Source organism: Mustela lutreola, chromosome 4 (assembly GCF_030435805.1).
Source record: "Mustela lutreola isolate mMusLut2 chromosome 4, mMusLut2.pri, whole genome shotgun sequence".
NCBI classification, from domain to species: domain Eukaryota; kingdom Metazoa; phylum Chordata; class Mammalia; order Carnivora; family Mustelidae; genus Mustela; species Mustela lutreola.
In genome coordinates, this window is record NC_081293.1 from 28,064,072 (window position 1) to 28,079,765 (window position 15,694).

The following is a 15,694-nucleotide window of genomic DNA, read 5'->3' on the forward strand; positions in this document are numbered from 1 at the left end:
TTTTTCTGTTGTTGGTATTTGAGCTTCCTCTTTTCTAGCTTTTAAAAAATTGTTATCAATTATGCTGAAAGAAACATCAGGATAGGCTTCTAGATTTGGGAGTATAAGGTGAACAGAATAAAAGAAAATCAAGCTCTTGGTTTCAAATTCCCATTCAGGAAGTTTAAAAGATTTCTCAATATTGACCTTTTTTGAGGTATGATTGACATACAAAAAGCTATACATCTTTAATGTATATAACTTGATGAGCTTGGGGATAAGTATACACCTATAAAGCCATCACCTTGGGAAATTTTTCATTGCTTTGTAGTTTTACTACTCCAGCTCTCTTATTAATTTCTGCCTCTTTCCCAGGTGTCAAGGAGATAATTGATTTCAGGAACGAAAAGCAGTTGGATCCCATGTGTTCAGAAGGAATCTATTGCAAGCCTTTAAGCTGAGCTCAACTCATGTACCCGTGGTACCCGTGACCATGAGGGATAAAGGTTACTGTAAGTTGCAACATTTCTTGCATTGTTGCATTGTTATAACTTTTTTTTTGTTGTTTGGTCATTTAACTCAGTCTGTTTCCTTGTACAAAGTAGCAGTAAAACATTTCTGAATCACAAAAAACACTGTTTGCTTCAGGGCCAAGAAGGGGGGTGAGAGGTAGAAATCATAATTCTATTCCTCATTTGCCTTAGAACTTTGCATATCTTTCTGCATTGCCTCATAGCTCCCTGTATTTCTTCCGTGTAGCACTTTTTATGATTAAAATTCATAAATTATCTGTGTATTTGTTTAATGGCTATCTTCTCTACCAGAATGTATGTTCAATGAGGCAGAAGCCCTGATCTTATTTGTTGCTTATCCCAGAGTCCCTGCTGTCTAGTCAGCACTCAGCAAATACTTGTGGAATGAATTATGACTGCAATGAGGACTCAGAATGCAAAAATATGTGTCCCCTGTGATGGGACCCTCAGAAACTGGGACAAGGGTGTGTGTATGTGTGTTGGGTGATTGCCCTGAGACCCTGAAATGATGCTGGAAGGGTGAGCACCTGGGAGGTTTGCCCGGGTGCTCCAGTCTCCCCTCCTCACAAGCTTGGGACATTCAGTCAGCCAAGTCTCTTGTGAAATTTGGTGAGTTGCTCTGAAGGAAAGAACTGTGTTCTCTCAGGTCCTCTTCCCCATAATCCCTCTTCTCTCTTATGCCTTTCTGTTCCTTCCACCTCCCCCCCAACACCCTCACTCTCTAGCCTGATGTCTCCAATTCACAGAGAGCTCTTTCGTCACCCACTCCACCCTCTGCGGCAGGAGCCCGGGACGACACTCACCATTTTGTACAGAACTCTGCCGGCCACAGTGGGAGCTCTGCCTGGGGGTGATAATGCTGACTGATTACTTCCGGACTGTGTGGGCACTCCGCATCCGGACTATGCTCAGCAGGGGGGGAAGATCATAGCCTCAGTCCCAAGCTTCTGGGCAATTGCAGACTAACTTCCTTTTTTTTGCAGATGACGTCGTCTGTCTCTCACTATCTGGGTGGGTTTGGTGGGTTCCCTCTACCTGTCCAGTCCTCTGCAGAAGGCACGGGCAAACGGGGATAGCCGTCCAGGAGGTTTCTCTAGAAATGGGAGGAAAGCTGAAGGGCCTATTTAAAAAGGTTCTCTTTGGAGAGATGGAAGATGCAAAAATGTATTCCAGCAGGACTGGTTAAATCCAGGAGGCAGTAGGAAGGAAGTAAAAGACTGAAGTGGGTCATGTTGATGAGGGAAGCGAGTTTCCTCAAACCTCTCTGTGAGGTCCCATGAAATATAACAAAATGCTATTTTCTCAGCTTTCTGGGTGGGGACAGCTGCAACAGGGCTTCATACATCCAAATCTCCCAATGGATGTGGTTTGTCTGTTCTAAGGAGCTGTGACTTGTGGTGGCCCCTGGCACCAGGCTGGGATGTCATTGTACAAAAACACGGAGGGAGAATTCCCTTGGGATTAGCCTTCTCATGTCAGTTTGCTTGGTCCACAGTGTTTGTTGCTGAAAACTTCAACTACTCAAATTTTGGTGTTTTTTTTTTTTTTAAGATTTTATTTATTTATTTGACAGACAGAGATCTCAAGTAGGGGGAGAGGCAGACAGAGAGAGAGAGAGAGAGAGAGAGGAGGAAGCAGGCTCCCTGCTGAGCAGAGAGCCTGATGCGGGGCTCGATCCCAGGACCGTGGGATCATGACCTGAGCCAAAGGCAGAGGCTTTAACACACTGAGCCACCCAGGTACCCCAAATTTTGGTGTTTTTGCCACACAGATGACCAGTGGTGGTATATTAGTGAAGGGTAAGACCTTCTGGGCAGGGTTTTCTTACAGGTAAAAGGTCACCAGTTTCTTCCATTGAGAATCATGGCCATTGTGAGCCCCTGTTGTTTATGGAGTATGCTCTATTATTTATGTTTATTGGAGTGGAAAATGTTGAGGGTCACTATGTGAAACACAGAAGGTCATTTGAAGCTTCTCCCTATAGAAAATGGACTGCCCCAGGGTTCCTCTTTCTAGAATGTGGAAGGTGGCTTAACCTGGGGAAATTTACATAGAGAACTGATGGGAAAATGAGCCACAAGTTTCCATCCTATGCCCTTTGCTGTTTCTGGGCTCTTTGTCAGGACCTAATAGATCTGAGTAGCACTAAAAGCCTGGCTAGGATGACTATGGCGTGAAGAAGGAGTGTACTGGGGGCAGAAATGTAGTAATCCTTTTCCTGGTGTGTGCAATAGAATAGCACACCACCAAAAAATGTATCCCAGTGAAGCAATGGGGCCCATTCACCAAGTGGGCTAAGAGGCATCATGATGAAGAAGTATATTGGGTTCTGATGGACGGCAAGACTTGCCATGTGCTCAGGAAACTCTTTTAAGAGCTACTTTCTCTCCAGATTACTGTTACAATAGCCTCCAGGTGAAATGCCATCCTTCCACACTACTGATGTCAGCTGGAGTGGAATGGGGGTGGACACAGAGCATTCTGGGACCCTTGTCTCTCAGAGGTAATGACAACAGAGTACTGACGAAAGCTATCTCCCTGAAGCATGAATTGCCATGGCTGAGTAGAGTTCACAGGGATGGACGCTACGGTAAGATAACTGAATTTATTTTGTGCTTTATAGCACACAGTTTGTAACGGTTTCTGTATCTACTATATTACTCCTAAAACAGTCCTTCAGGTCAGCAGGGCAGGCTTGAATACAAACACTTTGTAGATACAGAAACTAAGTCTCAAAGGGACATGCCCAGAACTATACAGTTACAGAACCAAGACTTAAACTGGGAGTGTGGGTTTCAAGGTCAAGACTCTTGGGTTTTGCTAAATTGCTAAAAGGCAACCCAAGCCCCAGGATTCTGAGATTGGTTGCCCTCATTAACTGGGCATTCAGGAAAAACCACGTGCCATAGATAACCATACTTAGGACTTTCTGAGTAAGACTAAACCACCCAGGAATGCCCAGCATCTTTTGAGAAAATTTATCAAGCTTGTTGTATAACCTGTGCTCCCCCGGGGTATTAGTGGGTTAATCTACATATGTAGGGTAGGCTCAAGATTGAGCAGGGAAGAATAATGCTTTCTGGGTGAGTGACTGTGAGTAAAGCAGTCCAGCTCTGGCCTTAAGGTCACAAGGGTGTGGGTCCTGTCACATGATGAACTTCTTTGAGTCTATCCAAACTCTTATTGATCACAAGCCTCTCTCTCAGAATATAAAATTATCTCCCAAGGAATCAGAAACCATCTCCTGTTCCTCTCATCACTTCTTTGACCTATACTGCTAGCTTCCTGTTCATTACCTCTGTCCTAATGTTCAGTTTTTCAAGCCAAGGGTCCTTTTGCAATTGTTTGAAAGCCTTGTTCGTTCACCATCTGCTGATTTCACACAAAATGATCTTTCATCTTCCCAAAGAAAACAAGCATCTTGCAATGTCTAATTGCTGCCAAAAGATAGAGATGAAGCTCTTCCATCCAGGGAAGCTCCCAGGGAGGTCTGAACTCTAGCCCAGTAGCGTTAGGTCCCTAACAGTATCTGGGCCTGGGGTAAGAGAGCTGCTGCTTCTCCAACCCTTTCTTGGGGGTTGGAGAGCACCTATTTTCCAAGGACCCGAAGCCAGCCTTGGGTTGTCTGGGATCAAGATCTCTTTGGGGGACCACACAGGACTGGTGACTTCCACTGGGCTGGTTATTTTACTGAGGGTGAGGTGGGCTTCAGTTGAGTGGGGCACTAGAGTGGCCTAGATGGGTCAGCAGCAGTGGGGAGAGAGCGCAACACCCACTGCAGCCATCCGGGAGGAGGCGGTAACCCCCTGCCCCTGTGAGGCCAGTGCCATTCTGGGCCACAGCACATGCCTGTAGGGGAGCTAGGGCAAGGGATCAGAGGCCAGAGCAGGGCCTAGGCAGGGACGTGCTGGGGTTACATACACCTGAGATTGAAAAGAAAGCTAATCAGCTCAGATACCTCTGAGAGTTCCATTTTGTGCCCGTGCTTAAGAGTCCTCAGTCTAGTACTAAGAGCCCTAAGATGAAAATGTCTGGATCCAGACATCCACTCCTTTTCAGGAGTCCCAAGGCACACTGTCCTTGCTCTTTGCTCTTTGATGCATTCTCCCAGTCAGGGTTTTTAGGCTCTTCCCTAGGCTGTGCCCCACACCCTTAAGGAATACCTTCCTGTCAGTGTAGTTCCCTCATAAGCCATATGAGGGCAGACCTCAGAAGGATACAGATAATCTGGAAGTCCGAAGTGCCCCCTCACTGCCCACCCCCACCTCAACAACAGTCGGAGACCCTGACCCTTAAGTGTCTAAAACAGAGGCTCCTCCTGCAACTAGCTTTTCCCCTAGCTGTAGGGGTTGAGTGAGAGAGGGGAGCCCCCCTTCTGCACCCCACCAGGGGACAGCTCAAGGTGAGACATTAAAGGAGCCTCAGATGCCATTGAATGAGCCTAGAAAAGAGGCAGCATTTTCTAGTTTCCTTCCCCTAGCCTTGGTCTGCAGCCCAATCCATGTCGGCCCTTTCAGGAGCTTTTAGTGGAAATTAGCCCAGACCTACCGAGGAGTCTGCCAGCACCTCCCACTGCTCTTTTATCTCCTCTTCTGACTGGGACGACCCCCTACCAGGCCCCTTCTGGAAGCTACCGTCCTCTCCCCCCAGCACTGGCCTCTCTCACCCCTCCTTCCTTCTACCCCAGTCTCCACATCTCCCTCCCAGTCGTCTCTTTCACCTCCCAAAGCCCTGCCTCCCAGCTCCCTCCCAGCCCATTTCTTGAAGCTAGAGGAAGAGAGAGAGCGAGCCCCTGACAGGACTGATAGCCATTCCCCACCCTTTCCTCTCTGCCCGCTCCCCCCAGGGGGTGCAGATGCCCGCTACAAAAGGCAGGAAGCAGAGTCTTCCTGAGACCAGCTGCTCTCTAGCTCCTTTGCCTTCTGCTGGCTAGACTGGGATGCATCTTTGCTCCTTCTTTCTTCAGGTGACAGTGGATTCCTGAGGTGCCAGGCCCCCTACCTCATTCCCCATGAATGCTGTGGAAAGTCCAGAGGGGCAAGAGCTCCAAAAGATAGGGAGTGGAGCCTGGGACAACCCTGCCTACAGTGGTCCCCCATCCCCACATGGGACACTGAGGATCTGCACCATCTCCAGTGCGGTGCCCCCCCCGCCCCAACCCCAAAAGCCTGAAGATGGACCCCAGGAGAAGGCATATAGGACCCTGATATCCAGCTGCTGCTTCCAGATCTGTCGTGGCATCAGAGGTACCTGGGATACAGGAGATGGGGAAGGAGTCCCAAACCCTTGTGGTGGGAGATGTGACCTGAAGAAGAGGTGGATCTCAGTCTCTTTGGGCTTTATGAATTGTCTCTTAGAACTGAAGTCCCCAGAACACAGAGGCCAGTGTAGTGGTCTCTAAGAGCGAGAGCCTGGTACAGTCCTCTCTGGGGGCCCAGAATGGTATGGTGGGACTTAGCTTGACGGAGGACACGTTTGTGGTGTTCCCTTAGACTGCCCCACCTGAAACAAGGACCTCCTTTCCATGTCTTCATTCTCTGCTACCCAGTGTCTTTTGCATTCTTCTCGGGATGTTTGATGGAGGGCAGGCTTGAGTGTGGTTAGAGTAGCCAGATTCAGCCAAGATACAAGGTAATGTGTGAGCCAAGGGCTGGGGTAGAAATGGGAATAAAATCCAGGGACCAGTGGGTCAGGCACCTGGGAGGAACCCTGCTGCTTGCGATCTTAGGCATCTCTCCCATGTCCCTTAGGACTTTGGGGAACAACCCTGACTGAGAACACAGCTGAGAACCGGGAGCTTTATGTCAAGACCACCCTCAGGGAGCTGCTAGTATACATCATGTTCCTGGTGGACATCTGTCTTTGTGAGTAACACCTGCATCTGTGAGACAACACCTGTGTACACACTTGTGCAGCAATGCCTGTGGAGACAGCATCTGTCTGTGTGAGCAGGCTGTGTCCTGGCATTGATTACCTTTTCAGTTTAAGATATTTTGATTAAAAGGAACTTATCACTGGGTTCAGGAGAAGAAGGCAGGTTGTTAGGAAGCGGTCAGTTACTTCGTCAAGACTTACAAGGGAAATAGAGTTGTTTTTTAAGATTTTATTTATTTATTTGACAGACAGATCACAAGCAGGCAGAGAGAGAAGAGGAAGCAGGCTCCCCGCTGAGCAGAGAGCCGGACGACACAGGGCTTGATCCCAGGACCCTGGGATCATGACCTGAGCCAAAGCCAGAGGCTTTAACCCACTGAGCCACTCAGGCGCCCCAAAGGGAAATACAGTTTTTAAGTTCACGGTCCTGACACCAGCTCAGCAGCCACCACGTTCTGTTGGCAAGTGAAAGTTTTTACCTTTCTGTAAAAAGTGGAAAACCATTCCTTTCTATTTGGAACAAGAAACAGTTTGGTGGGTTTCCGTGGTTATTATGCTAGGTCAGATCCCCATTTCTTTAAAGGCAGAAGGAGAAAGGTTCAGCAGACCTTAGAGCTCAGATGCCTAATAAAAGGGCTAAAGATGTAAGTGGTGTAGTTGTGGTCAATGCAGCTAAGACTCTCCTGTATGAGAGACCACCATGTTCCAGACATTGAAGGAAGCTTATTTAAAGTTCTAGCTATGGACACAAACTAGAAAGTTTTGGTGTCTAAGTTGAGAGGACTAAGTGAAAGGATAAAACAAGTGCACCATGGAAGGATAGAGTCAAAGAATTCTAGATTGAAGGTATAGGCTCTGAATTTATAGACTTGGGTACAAACACCAGGCTATACCTACCATTCACCAGTTGAGGAAACTTGAGCAAGTTGTTTAATTTCTGTGAGTTTCAGTTTCTTGATCTATACCTATCTAATCCAATAGGATTATATGAGGCTCATAGAAGATAATGTTCATGAAGTCATTACCCCAGTAAAGAGTAACTAGTACCAGTAAATAAATAGTCATATGGTAAAAAATACTTCATAATGGTCACTACCCTGGTCTCCAGACCCAATGCTCTCCCTATATGATGGGTCTCCCTATATGAGGCCCAGTACTGGATGAAATACTCCAGGGGCATATGACCAGTACAGAGTTCATGATGCAATTCAGATATATTCAGATTTGGGGGATCTATGAGGACAGCAGAAGAAGTGATATCTGAACTGGAAGCTGAAAGATGAGAAGGATTTAGTTCCTTGAAAGGAAGGTGAAAAGAAGGGAAGTTCCTGGGAAGGGAGACCAGCGTGTGCCTAGGGCTATGAAGGCCTTTACATTTCGATACTTCCAACATGTAGTAAAAGAGTACTGTTACTAACTTTCTAGCCTTCATCCTCTTCCAGGCCTCTTTCTTCTTTCAGGCAAAACTAGAGGCAATCATGAACCTTGGGCATGGTCTCAGCGGGGCTACTTTGGCACTCTCCAAGGTCCTGACCTCACCTTCCTGTCAGTTCCCTGTCCGCCTCACTTAGCTCTGACCATCTGCAACTAGACTATATATTCTCAGTGGGAATGATATAGCCCCGAGGGGGTAGAAATAGTTTCTTGGAAGGAAAAAAAAAGAAAGAGAGAAAGAAGAAGAAAAAAAAACCAACTTAGATATTGCAAAAGTTTTTGGCCCTGGAAAAGGCCACAGTACATAAATAAATGTAGTATTTATGTGCTATTAAAATTTAACTGGAGTAAGGGGTGATTAGGAAGAAAATGTCTAAAAATGCCCTAGAGTTGAAGGATAGTGCCAAAAAATGTTAAGAAACACTGAACTAGACCCTTATAATTTCCTACTCTGTGTGCTTAGCTCTCCTGCCTAATGATAGGGATGCAAGTCCTAGCCATAAAATCTGACATAAAATATGGTGGCTGTTGTGTGGTTCTATCAGGAGGCTGTCTTCTATGAGCTTTAATGACATGTAGTTGGCTATGCATCTTTATCAGTATGCTTTTCCCTGTCAGTTCCTATGACACGGTTCAGATCCTCTAGGACCCACATTTGGAATCAGGGTAAACATGTTGGCATAATGGAAAGATATAAACACTGGAGTTAGACAAACTGAATACAGATACCAGGTCTGCCGCTTACAGGTTTTGTGACTTTGGGCACTTCCTTGGGTAGAACAAAGAGACTAGTACCTAACTTAGGGAGATAACATATATAAATAATCTAACACAATCACTGATAGTGATTATCTTTGTATTACCTAGTAGAATTTTAAATAGTTCTTTGGTCCTCTAGACTGGTAATAAAAAATACCTTTTAAGAAAGGAGCAAATCAGGGGGTGCCTGGGTGGCTCAGTCATTAAGCATCTGCCTTTGGCTCAGGTCATGATCCCAGGGGCCTGGGATCAAACCCCTCGCTGGGCTTCCTGCTCTGCAGGAAGCCTTCTTCTCCCTCTCCCACTCCCCCTGCTTGTGTTCCCTCTCTTGCTGTCTCTTTCCTTGTCAAATACATAAACAAAATCTTTTTAAAAATTGCTTAAAAAAAGGAAAGAAGCAAATCTGAAAGGACTACATATTGTATGTATGTTTTGAGGAAGGCAAAACTATGCAGAGAGTAAAAGGATCCGTGGTTGCCAGGGATCTAGGAGGAGAGGGAGATGAGTAGGTGGTGTGTGGAGAATTTTTAAGACAGTGGAACTACTCTATATGACAATATTATGGTAGATACATGTCATTATACATTTGTCCAAACCCATGTAATGTACAACATCTAATGTAAAGTGTGGACTTTGAATAATAATGTGTCAATGTAGGTTCATCGATTATAGTAGGTGTGCTACTCTGGTGGGGATTTTGATAATGAGGAAGACTGTCCATATCCAGAGGCAAGGGTATAAGGGAAATCTCTATACCTTCCATTCAATTTTGCTTTGAACCTAAAACTGCTCTAAAAACAAGGTCTGTTTGGCTTGTAGCTGGCTTCACCTATAGGGATAATATCATTATCCCAATACAGCATGATTTAAGTTAGGGCATTTTTCTGGGAGACCTCAGTTAATCCTTACAACTACCAGCATCATTGTTATTAATAGCACACACACACACCAACCTGTTATTAAATAAAAGCACTACACTACGTACCTTATCTTATTGACTATGCACAATGATTCTAGGGTATCAGTTCTGCTATCACTTCCATTTTATAAATCAGGAAAGGTTTAGATATGTCAAATAGCTTGCCCAAGGCCACACAGCAAGCCAGTGGCAGAAGCAGGAATCCAATACAGTGACTGTTGACCTGACTCAATTTTTGATCCTTTCAGCTAGAGTCTACTACAGTCTCTCTGCATGCAAAGGTGTTACACATAAATTTATTAACTCCTGTCAACATCTTTGCAAGGATGACTATGTGTCCTATATTAGTAGAAGCATAATTTTGAATTCTACTGGCTGATTACTTTTTTCTTTTTATTGCTATATTTCTAAAATGATATGAAAACATTAAAGAATATTTTGAAATATAATTCAGCTATAATTTATCAACATAACACTAAAGATATTATCATTTGTTACCAGCCTATATCCATATATTTACATATTTTACCTATTTGTATCATATGGTTCCCTTTCTTCCTTTTCTTTCTTTCTTTCTTTCTTTCTTTTTTTTTTTTTTTAAGATTTTATCCATTTATTTCAGAGAGAGAGAGTGAGGAGAGCCTGAGCAGGGAGGGAGTGGCTGAAGCAGGGAACCTGCTCAGGATCTGAGCTGAAGGCAGCCACTTAACCAACTAGGTCACCCAGGCGCCACTCGTGGGGTTCCCTTTCACTTAGAATTATATCTTAAATATTTCCTTATGTTTGTAAGTAGTTTTTATATATTTGTTTTAATGACTATAGTCACATCACAATTAATTAGAACATTTCTCTTGTTACTTCCACATTTGCCAACTGTAGGTAAATCTATACTTGCTACTTTTTGCCATTTCTGTTCAAGTATTTCCTTGGGAATTGCCAAGGAGGGAGATGCTAGGACAAAAGATAGGAATACCTTCTTAGTACTTGGTTATATGTTGTCATTTTGCTTTTGTAGGGAATCACACAAATTTATTATGCCACTAATACGTTGAGATCATACCAATTTTCTCACGGTCTCACCAACATTGGATATTCTCATTTTTAATTTTTATTATTAAATAGGCATAAAATGGTACAATTTGCCTTAATTTGTCTTCGATCACCAATGAGGATGGATTGTTTTTCTCATGCTTTAACTTATTATGTAAATCTATTTTTGTGTAAATTGCTAAAGGAAGGTATGTTTTAAGAGGGACAAGGGAGGAGATGGGGGTAAAGTTTGGACCATTAAACCCTAGGTGAGAGACCAACCACCAGGGAGCTCATTTCCAGGATTTGAGTTCCTGGGGCTAGGAAGAATAGCCAACTTTGGCCTGGGAGGGGCCCTCATAGACTTCAGTGCTCAGCTATACTGACCACATTTCTTCTTCCCTATGCTTTATTTGAGGACTTGGGTGAGATACCAGAGCTATTTGAAGTTTCATCAGCTAAAATAGAGTTATCTTTTTTATGCAGGCAATGTGGGTGAACCATCTATCTTCCCATAACAACCCTATCAGTTGCGTAGCCTTTTAAATCTTACAAAGAGCTTGTATACCTATTACCTCATTTGATCCTGACGCAGTCCTGTAAGGGACAGATATTATTTCCATTTCACAGATTAGGAAGCCGTTATTGTTGTCATTATGAATAGTCCAGGAGTGACCAGTAATTCAGAATGGTCCTTGATAGGTGGAGTTGGTCCTTTTCTTTCACACAGAAAGCACTGGAGAATGATTTTCCTGCCTCCACTCCTCCCCTCCCACCGTCATATTTATGAAAGGCTTTCCAGCTCTTTTTCTTCTTGGCAGGATGGCTGTGGCCTTTTGTTGATGGAGGAAACATTGAAGGCCTTTGTGTAGAAACAATGGCTGTTTGTTTTAGGAGATAGTATTGTTATCTCAAAGGTGCACCTGTGACTGCCCTGTTTAGGAGCTGTTCTGAGGCAGGACAAGCCTGGGTCTGGTCACCACGCAGTTGGAGAGGAGGACGGAGACCCTTAGCCTTTGGTGACTTGTATCTACACACCAACTAATGTCAACTGAATATTCCTTGTTTGTCACTGGTTGTAAGGAAACGCCTACCTCTATTCACTCTGCCTTTTTTGAGTGGATTTCAAGGTTTTTTTTTTTGTTTGTTTGTTTGTTTTTTGGATTTCAAGGTTCTGTCCATAGATTGGTGGAATCTTATATTGATAGGGGAGGTTGAAGTAAGTTTGGAGACTAAGAAAAAGATGTCTTTGTTTTTTTTTTTTTTATTGGAGACATAAGTGACATACAACATTGTATTTGTTTTAGGTGTAAATCATAATGATTTGATATATGTATATATTGGGAAATGATCACAGTTTGGTTAACATTCCTCACTATACATAGTTATTGTTTTTTCTTATGATGAGCATTTTTAGGATTTAGTCTCTTAGCAACCTTCAAATACACAATACAGTATTGTTAAGTTAACTGTAGTCACCATGCTGTACATTATATATTACATCACCATGCTGGATTTGTTTATCTTATATTTGGAATTTTGTACCTTTTGACCACCTTCACAAATTTCACACCCCTCCCCGCCCACACCCTATGTCTGGCAACCACCAATTTGTTTTCTGTATCTATAAGTCTGATGGGTTGGTTTTGGTTTTGTTTTAGATTCCACATATACATGACATAGAGTATTTGTCTTTCTCTGGCTGACTTCTTTCACTTAGTATAATGTCCTTAATGGCCATCCATGTTGTTGCAAATAGCAGCATTTCCTTTTTGATGGATGAATAATATTACCTCATATATATGTACCACATTTTCTTTATCCATTCATTTGTCAATGGACACTTAGGTTGTTTCCATGTCTTGGCTGGCTATTATAAATAATGCTGCAATGAACATAGGGGTGCAAATACCTTTTTTGAGATAGTGATATCATTTTCTTCAGATAAATACCCAGGAGTGCAATTGCTGGTTCATACAGTAATTCAAAAAAATTTTAATTTTTTGAGGAACCTCCACAGAAGATGTCTTTCTTGACTAAGCATTCCTAGAATTGACAAGGAAAGGAACAGAAATATGTTGGAGGTTCAAAAAATGTCTGTGGGTGAGCTCCTATACTCTATGTGACTGTAATGATGGCAGAAGATAATTGGTCACATAGAGCCATGACATTAGTGAGGGTACAATGGTGATGGAGAAAGCATGGGACCTAGAATAAGATGACATGGTTCAAATGATGGTACAACCAGTCCTTTGGTAAGCTAGGTCAAGATACTTAAATCTCTGGAAGCCCTGATTTCCTTATATATCAAGTAATGATAATGACTGCCTTTTGAGATTGGTAGAAACTAAGTAAGTACAAACAGTACAATGCCTGGCATATAGAGGGCTTTCAATAAATATCAGTGATGTGGAATACCACGTCAAGGTATAAATTAGGAAAATACTGAAATGTAAAGTTAAATCCACTGGAAGCCTCAGATCTGAGAAAGCATCAGGTTAATGCTTATCAAGGATCAGAAAGACTGGGCCCTCTAGAAGCAGTTGCCAGGGATCAAGACTGGCCATGGGATCATGATTTCATGCTTTTCCTAGCATGCTCTATTACCCATGGCCCATCCAGACACAGAGAATTACAAAGTCCTTCTAGTACTAGGGTGAAGTCATCTGAGTCACCTCAACCTAAATAATAGGGATTTAGGTCCCACCACAGGCTTTGGCCTATATCTGCTGTAGCAGGATTCCCTGGTGCCCCAGAATTCCGAGGACCTGGATCACTGTTACAAGACTGGTGAGCCTGGACCTATCCTGTTGTCCAATGCTAGGCGACAACTTGTCATGTAGTTTTCCCACATATGGGGCTGTCATTGGTCTCTAGGAGTACTGTACATTTAAACACCAGCTCTTGGAATTAGGGAAGGAATTTTTACCAATAACTATGCTTTGATCAAGTACAGGAGAGCAGGCAGCTGTAGTTGATAAAGTCTAGATATTCTAGATTCTTGTAAATGAAACCAGTCTGGGGTTCGGCGATATAAGTAGCCAGAGAAAGAACATGGAGTTCACATTCATAAAGCATGAGTCTGAGTATTGACTCTTTCTTGCCAGCTGAATGGCTGTGTGCAGATCATATAAATTTGAACTTCATGATTCATAGTGTTAAAAATAAAACCACAGATCCCAAATGGTGTCACTTATGTTAAGGCCCCATGTCAGTAAATCAAGACTTAATACCTATCAAGACTTAATACCTTACCTAACTGCAGTTTCAACCACCCCACCCCCCAGAAGGTAACCTTTAACCAGTCAGCATTGGAATTTCTTGGTCAGCTCTAGGAAATGTGCTGAGAGATCCCTTCCATTCCCCATAGAAGGGCTACCTTGCCAAAAACAAGGGCTTCTTTGCTAATAATTTCCTTTTTTTCTACTCCCTTTGTACCTTTAGAAAACTTTCCTTTTCTGCAGCCCTTTGGATCTCCCCTCTACTTGCTAGATGGGATGCTGACTGATGCATGGTTTAACTAATAAAGCTAATTGTATCATTAAAATTTATTTGATTGAATTGTGAAATTTAACATTAGGTAAACTGCTCATGGGCAAGGTCAGACCATATCTAATAAGCTACTGGGAGACATTGCATGGGAAAACACTTTGAAAACTATGGAACATGGGACACAGATAAGGGATTATAATAATATTGATAATTGTCTCTTTACACTATTAGGTGGTAGCAACAATAAATCTAGGATTTTGGGGTGCCTGGGTGGCTCAACGTGTTAAAGCCTCTGCCTTCAGCTCAGGTCCTGGGATTGAGCCCCACATCAGGCTCTGCTCAGCGGGGAACCTGCTTCCCCCTCTCTCTCTGCCTGCCTCTCTGCCTACTTGTGATCCCTCTCTCTGTGTCAGATAAATAAATAAAATCTTAAAAAAAAAATAAATCTAGGATTTTAAGTTGAGGCAGATCATTAGGCCTGTGTGTAGGTTCTAGTCACAGATATAAGTTAAAGGGCAATGTTCTCAAAGATGCGCTCCAAGGAACTCTGGGGCTTCCTGAGGCCCTTTCCCTTACTAAATTACAAATTTGTGAGAGATCATATTTTCTGCATATACTTCAACAAAAACAGCCTATAGCAGCAGATTGAATTCTGAAGCGGATATGGGAATCCAGCAATCTTCTCTAAAGCCAGATATTTAAACAGACTTGCAAAAATGTTAAACGATCCCATTTTTCTCACTGAATTTATTTGTTTTGATTTAGAAAATAGTTGTTTTTCATAAAAATATATTGTTTATGTATATGTATATGGGGTTTGTTATTATTTTAACATGAACATCATTTTAACATAACTTTAACATAATAATAATTATTATAAATGTCTCATTTTTTTCTCAGTTTTAATTTCTATAAGGTAATTACTGTTAGTTATAACCCAAATAAAAACTTTTTGGAGTTCCTAATAATTTTTTAAGAGTTACAAAGGGGTTCTGAGAATGAGATGTTTGACAACCCCTGGTTTGGAGAATGAGTTTGAGTTTGAGGTAGTCAAATCAGATTCTTTCTTTCTTTTTTTTTTTTTAAAGATTTTATTTATTTATTTAACAGAGATCACAAGCAGGCAGAGAGGCAGGTAGAGAGAGAGAGAGGGAAGCAGGCTCCCCACCGAGGAGAGAGCCCGACATGGGACTTGATCTCAGGACCCTGAGATCATGACCTGAGCCAAAGACAGTGGCTTAACCCACTGAGCCACCCAGGCGCCCCAAGTCAGATTATTTCTTAGCATGGAGTGCTCAACAAATGAAATGTTGAGAGCTCATTAGCAAAGAGTTCAAACTAAGGACACGATCCTGGCTATTCACACATTCAATTCCTTCAGACTTTCACGAAGTCTCTATTACATAGCAGACTCTTCTAAAGGTTAAAGACTTTGAAATACAGGAGATACACCTTCTGCCTTCAAGGAGCAAAGGAAACCAATGTCTGTAAACCAGTAGTGACCTGCATTGCTACTGATGCTATGGCAGGTTGGGTGTGGCGGGGGGCGGTACTCCAGGATGATGGCAAGATGTTAGAGGACAAAATGTTCAGAGAGACCTGGGAACTCTTGTGGGTCTCAGAAACAGGCAACCATTCAAGTCTGAAGAGACCCAAAGTCATTGCCATTTGCTTG

At 43.0% G+C, this 15,694-nt stretch overlaps 1 protein-coding gene across 3 annotated transcripts in view; it reads left to right on the forward strand.

Annotated features, from left to right (window-relative positions):
• The first annotated feature begins 345 nt into the window (after positions 1-345).
• PKD2L1 (polycystin 2 like 1, transient receptor potential cation channel) overlaps positions 346-15,694 on the forward strand; it is a 35,716-nt gene continuing 20,367 nt past the window's right edge. The window contains exons 1-3 of one of the 3 annotated variants that reach the window (XM_059169202.1): positions 346-491; positions 5,479-5,758; positions 6,263-6,376. In XM_059169202.1, coding sequence (XP_059025185.1) covers positions 5,524-5,758; positions 6,263-6,376 — 349 coding nt within the window. In that variant the 5' untranslated portion in view covers positions 346-491; positions 5,479-5,523. Of the gene's footprint in view, positions 492-2,084; positions 5,759-6,262; positions 6,377-15,694 lie in introns of those variants that run through there. The other 2 variants (XM_059169203.1, XM_059169204.1) reach the window with 2 other exon arrangements.